Source organism: Maniola jurtina, chromosome 11 (genome assembly GCF_905333055.1).
Source record: "Maniola jurtina chromosome 11, ilManJurt1.1, whole genome shotgun sequence".
NCBI lineage: Eukaryota > Metazoa > Arthropoda > Insecta > Lepidoptera > Nymphalidae > Maniola > Maniola jurtina.
In genome coordinates this window covers 7,381,249-7,387,220 of record NC_060039.1, presented here as the reverse complement: position 1 = coordinate 7,387,220, position 5,972 = coordinate 7,381,249, and the positions used below count along the sequence as shown (strand labels likewise).

The 5,972-nt window shown below is 35.2% G+C and overlaps 1 protein-coding gene across 1 annotated transcript; it reads right to left on the bottom strand.

The window, feature by feature from the left end:
• Positions 1-1,596: 1,596 nt before the first annotated feature.
• LOC123869428 (cysteine and histidine-rich domain-containing protein morgana) lies at positions 1,597-5,846 on the bottom strand. Its single transcript, XM_045912349.1, has 6 exons — positions 5,652-5,846; positions 5,346-5,482; positions 4,535-4,737; positions 3,361-3,583; positions 2,439-2,633; positions 1,597-1,966 (listed from the first exon to the last, which is right to left on the bottom strand). Exons 1-6 carry the CDS (start codon positions 5,728-5,730, stop codon positions 1,742-1,744), a joined length of 1,062 nt encoding a protein of 353 aa, XP_045768305.1. The 5' UTR covers positions 5,731-5,846; the 3' UTR covers positions 1,597-1,741.
• Between the last annotated feature and the right edge of the window lie 126 nt (positions 5,847-5,972).

Genomic DNA, 5,972 nt, shown 5'->3' with positions numbered 1-5,972 from the left:
GAAATTCTTAAATATTTATTGCAAGCTTTGTAAATTACGAAGTAGGTACATTGCACTGCAACATTTTTTTTAATTCAGATACAATTTAGATCCTAACTATGATCTCATACCCCGATTGCCATCTCGACCTGTCGCGAACTGCAGGGAAAGCAGTTGTATGAATTAAGGAAATGACGAACAAAACGACGTAATTACACTTGTGATCAAAATAGGTAGTTACTTTTATCCTTTACTAATTCTGACATTTTTAACTTACTGAATACAAACTTGAATTTATTTTTAAGAAAATCAATCTAAAGTTAATCTTCTAATTACAGTAGTTTCAACAGTTTTTATTCAGTTTCTTGCTCCTCCTGTAAAATTTTAATTCATATAGGTATTTAATTATACTAGTTTTGTTTGGCAGCTCCTCAATTTAAATATCAACTGAACCATAGACTAAGATTGAACTGAACTATTTTTAAGTAGGTGTGATACTGAGTAGATATTAGGTACATTGCAGAAAACTTTGGAATGTAGGTAAATAACAGAGTTTATAAGATGCACATGAGAAAATATGTAAAAAATCTCTTGTAAATATGTTTTGAATTGTTATTTCTTAGTACCTATCTATAAATAAATTTTAACTAAACCATTGTAAATTAAATAGGTAGGTAGATATATTGTTCTAGTCAAGCTACTAGTCATGTTATAAACTTGTAAATGTTGCCAAATAGTTATAGTTTCTAGAATTTTATGACATTAAAATTTGTTCGTCATAACTCTAACATAAAATCATACAAACATATCCATTTACAGGTGCTAAGTATTTTATTTATCTGCCCTACTTTATTAACTTTGTACCCAATACGATTCGAGTTATTACGATTTCACAACGTTGATCGATTTCGAGTAGATAAAATTAAACGTCAGGAACTAAGCGAAATTTTTATTACGTAGGTACCTACAATTATCAAAAATTCTGTAAATTATTATTTTCGCAGTTACCGCTTGGGGCTGACACCTACTTGAGCTCCTAATGCAATGCAAACTCCCTTCCAAAGGTCCAATTATTTTTTAGGTTTAAGTACCGAAACGTCGGTATTCGAAATCTATCTACGTTGTCAAGTTAAATGATCTCATACTAAGTCTTAGTAGGCACCTATTACCACAGTTCTATTACCAAACTTACAAGATTTTACATCTCACAACAATTTTGATAGAATTCAAGTGTTGAAACAACACCAAAGTAAAATGGCTTTAAAAACACCTGAGTAGAAAATTCAGTAAAAAAGTTAAGGTCCATTTTACTTTAACGGTAAAGTGTTTCGAAGCTCAAGTCTATTAACGTTGGTGAGATGTACAATCTTATGCTGCCTACTAGTACCACAACAAGAGCTGGCATTAAAATAACTATATTTAACATTGATCTAATACGTGCAACACGAGTCTTTTTGTACGGACTATACCCTGCTTTTGATTTTATAATTTATACGAGCTCTTAAGCGACAACTTTAGTTCAAAATTTAAAATTTGTAGAGAATTTCCTGTAAATATTGTCTTTTAAATACATCTCTATTTAAAAAAAAGTGGTTTGATTAAATAAAAACACAACCATACCTCCTACAGTAAAGTCTATTTCATTTGATAATAAAAAACAGTATAATGTGTGATCTAAGTTATTAATGGCAAATGGAACAATACAGATTACAATAAATAAAAAAGTAATTAGTATTTTCGAGAAAGGTACAGTGTACAGGTATCAACCAGTGACATTCACTTTTCCCATAGATTGAATAGCTTCAACGGTAGATAAGTCTACCGAATCGTCTTCATGTTGTTCTTCCCGAGGTTTTTCGGGTTCTTTCTGTGGTTCAGCTTTTCTCGGGAAGTCCAGCTTACTCCAGGCGCCCGGCTCTGCTTTCTTAAGCTTTATTTCAACTTTGGAACCCAACATGGAAGCACTGCTTTTACTTATATCAATTACCTAAAACGAGTATAAGAGTCAGATAGATAGAAAGTCACATTTGAGAAACTTATAGGTGCAAACTGACTTGCCTGCCTGTATGCTTTGGTTTTTTTTCATAAATAGGTAACTTTAGAAACTAAAAAGTCGCAGTGACTTCATAAATTCTGAATGGTTGATTATGCCAAATGAAGGAAACATCATCAACCATCGTCGGTTATCCTTTTAGAATGAGAAGGTCAACGTGGTGATAGTCTACCACGCTGGTCAAGTGCTGATTGACAGACTTTATACACCTTTGAGAACATTATGGAGAACCTATAGGTTCCCTCTCGATGTTTTCCTTCACTGTCGAAGCTAGTGATATTTGTTTGTAAGAAGAATTACTTGCTTTAGAACAAAATAAAATAGTCAAAACAAAATCTGTTTAAGATACTGGCAACGTTCGAAAACCATTACGATTTGTGGGCAAAATTGAGTTAGCTATACTTACTCCTCTTAGCTCAAGATCAATTTCAAATACTGCGTTCCCTTCTTCATGAAAAACTAACTTTGTGTTCAGGCGAATAGGGTTCACTTTAATGTAACTAGTGAATGGGTCATATTTCTTGGCATATACACTGACGATGACATAATCTGGTGTCTGATGCCAGTCCCAGCGACACTTTACTGTCCCAGCGGGAGCACTCTAAAAGTTTATCAAAAGCAAATTAAATACATGAAACCAGCAAGGCTGCAGCGCTGCCTTCGCGCGGCACTTTGCGACAAATTTGAAGGCGCCCTTAGAGTGCTTTCAGATTCAGGTGCTGAAACCTAAGCTTTCAGTAATAACTAGATTCGGACTATATCACAGGTAGCATGTGAAAAATCACGTGAAAAGCCTTTTCATTTGTAACACTTGCTACCTTACTTAAAGTGACCTGTGAAAAATCACAAAGCTGATCTCACTAAGTTTGAAAATTATTCCCATCTAACTGATTCGCGCGCGCCCTGTCAGCGACCCAAGCTAAGACGCTAAAGAGCGCGTGAGCGAAAACAATCACATCGTGTTAGAATGGGGAAAACATCTAGTTAAATTAATGTAGCAAACAATGGAAAATGAATTTTAACCTACAAACAATCATTAGTGCGAAACTTCACTTTCCGTGAAAAATCACCTGTGAAATCACTAGAAAGAAAAATTTCAAATAAATTAATTTCACCAAATATGAAAATGGTTTAAAAGTAGCTAGCTAGTATCTCTAGTTGTAACGAAATATTAAGCATATTCACACCTATTAGGCGTTAGTCCTAAGATCCAGCACAAACGGGAGTGAGCCGTAAAGACGTAAGTTGTGTCTTCGTAAAACTTAAGTGGAGTGGAATATTTTACTGACGGATTTTCAACAGTATATGTGGTTTCAGTAAAATCTTACCTCTTTAAACCATTTATGAGTGCCCGTTGTACAGCCCGGCTGACTGAGGAAGGTATTGAAATCTGTTGTTCTTTTCTGGCAGCAGGACCAAAACTTTAGACCCTCGTGAAATACCGGGCAGCCAGGGTGATATGTGCACATGCTGTTGTTACTCTGTGGCCCTTCGTAAGACACATTGCATCCTCCATTCTTACAACTTGTTCCAATTTCTACGGTTTTGTTTCTAAAAATATTGTTTGATTAATATAAAATAGATTAGAGGGACGTGTGGCCTAGTTGTGACAATGCAAATCAATCGATTGTGATTGTTAAGCAACTACTCAAGCGGTAACTGGATGGGTGTCCGACTTCAGAGGTCCAAATTTGGCGTTTTCAATTCCTCGGTGCATCGGACAGCACGTAACGCCGTCGGTCCCAGTTACTACCTCTAACATCTGATAATAACTGTAAATTAACCAAAGAGTCGAAATTGTATTCTCTTAGTCAAGTTGGATGTGCATCTGGGAACCCACCACATTATTATCCTAAGAGAACTCCTACCATTATAGGATTAGTGGAAAGGGGACACAACCCTCAGTAATTAGGAATACGATTATAGAGTGAGAGAAAAATATTAAATGAGAAATTTGTTCTGTTTTTAACTGAAAATATGAGGTCAACAGATTGCAGTTATTTCTCGTAAAGACGTCATTGTCGTGCTGCAGGATGCATGGAGCAGCAATTAGAAGTCAACAGTCTTACAATGAAAAACAAACAACTCAATCAAGGGATACAATCAAGAGAAAACTAACATTAGTTAATTGAAGTGAAACTTCTGGCCAAACAAATGATGGCATTGATGGAAGTAATAATAACAATTAATATGATTGCCAACAGAAAAAAAATCAAGTAATACTGTAAGGCATCAGCAAGCAGTAGCACCATTTAAATCGATGGATTTGTCACAATTACTTCCAGCAATTTAGATAATCTTATTGATAAAATCACCTCCATGTAGTATAGTCATTCCTATGAGGATAAAAATATTTCACTTCAAAAATGTCCATCGGATTATTATGTAACAAAAATATACATCAAATTGCACTTTTTTGCATGTATAAATAATACTAAAAAGTTTCAAAAGTTAACACTTTCAAAATAATATTAAAAGAAATGGATTTAACAAGATTCATACCCATCAGCAGAAGCCACGGCTTGCTGAGTTGCTTTTTGTAGACTTTCTTTCAATGAGTCTGCTATGCGAGGCTCTAGATTGACTAATGCAGATTCAAATAGTGGTCGGGTTAGTTGGGGCCCAACAATTGGTGCTCTAACTTCTATTACTTCCTTCTTTTCCAATTCTTTGTCTAAGGCCTTTTTCTCTGCCTCTGGAGGTTTCTGTAAAATATTACATGTTAAATGGGTGTCTTCAAAATATGAAAGTAGATAAATACTGAAAACAAATTATATCGTAAAAAGTTACTCTATCAGAAATTGTTTGTCAGGCAATTTTCTGTTGCACTCACTCTGCGAGCATCAGCTTACATCCAATCAGGCAAAATTCTGACAGATTACAGGGTCTAGTACAAAATGAATGAACAGAGTGACACAACACATGTCAAAAATTTTCTGATGGAAAATTTCTAATAATATGTAGCTGATCTTAAATAATAAATATCAACTTTGCAACTAGGTCAATTAACTCAGGACATGTAGACCTTACAATTAAGGTCTACATGTCCTGAGGATGCTCCGGTGTCAGGGTGAAACATGCATCAAGTGGTGTTGGAATTTGTGTGGTGCTGCATGGTGGAGGTGCGTATGCCTTGCTTGGTGGCTGGCTTTCCCTGCATGTTTATCAGTGGGAGGGCGGGCGGTGCATGTTGCACCATACAGATTTCTTTGGTTTGGTGGATTATAGCAAATTAAGCTTTTGGTTCCTTGTTTATAATGGATTTCCGCAAATTAACGCCTGCTTCTATACTACTATAAATACGCATATTTACCACATTTGAGTGCTTTGACATAGTGCATCCTTTGATGTTGAGGAATTCAGTGAAGTCCACACTTTTCTTGTTGCAACAAGACCATCCTTTATAGGCATCGTGGAAAACTGGGGCGCCTGGATGATGGCAGCATTCATCTATTTTAAGAGATAAGGAATTATAATATTAATGTAGTCACCAAATTGAACAGTAGACCATATTCTTTTTTCGATATAATGAAAACTCTATAGAGTAGCGTGTACATTATCGTTTAAAAATACATGAGATGTTGATTCCAGAAGAATCTAGGTCTTACCATGGTCTTACCTTTATCATTGCTATTAGGATCGAAAAGTTTACCACAGCCTCGATTATAACATAGAACTAAGTTCTTGTTTTCTGGCATTGTTTAGAAGACTGTCTTTTATTTATAACAATGTCGAAACTTAAAAAAATACTTAATATAACTTTTCTTTGATTTCTGCAATCCGCATTACATTTCATTAGTCAATTTGTTTTTGACATTTGACATTTGACAGTAGAAATTCCATAGAGAAATTCAGTGCTGCCTTACTATGAAAACTCGACATTGGCGAAGTGCATTGCGCTAGGTTGGCACTAAGAATAAGCCACCAAGACAAGTGAAGA

Bases quoted from the DNA above. Each gene is read 5' to 3' on its own strand.
- LOC123869428 (XM_045912349.1), bottom strand. From the start codon at position 5,730: ATGCCAGAAAACAAGAACTTAGTTCTATGTTATAATCGAGGCTGTGGT. The intron at 2,634-3,360 runs GTAAGATTTTAC...ATAAACTTTTAG, and splicing joins CTCATAAATGGTTTAAAGAG to AGTGCTCCCGCTGGGACAGT. The intron at 1,967-2,438 runs GTAAGTATAGCT...TACTCGTTTTAG, and splicing joins TTGATCTTGAGCTAAGAGGA to GTAATTGATATAAGTAAAAG.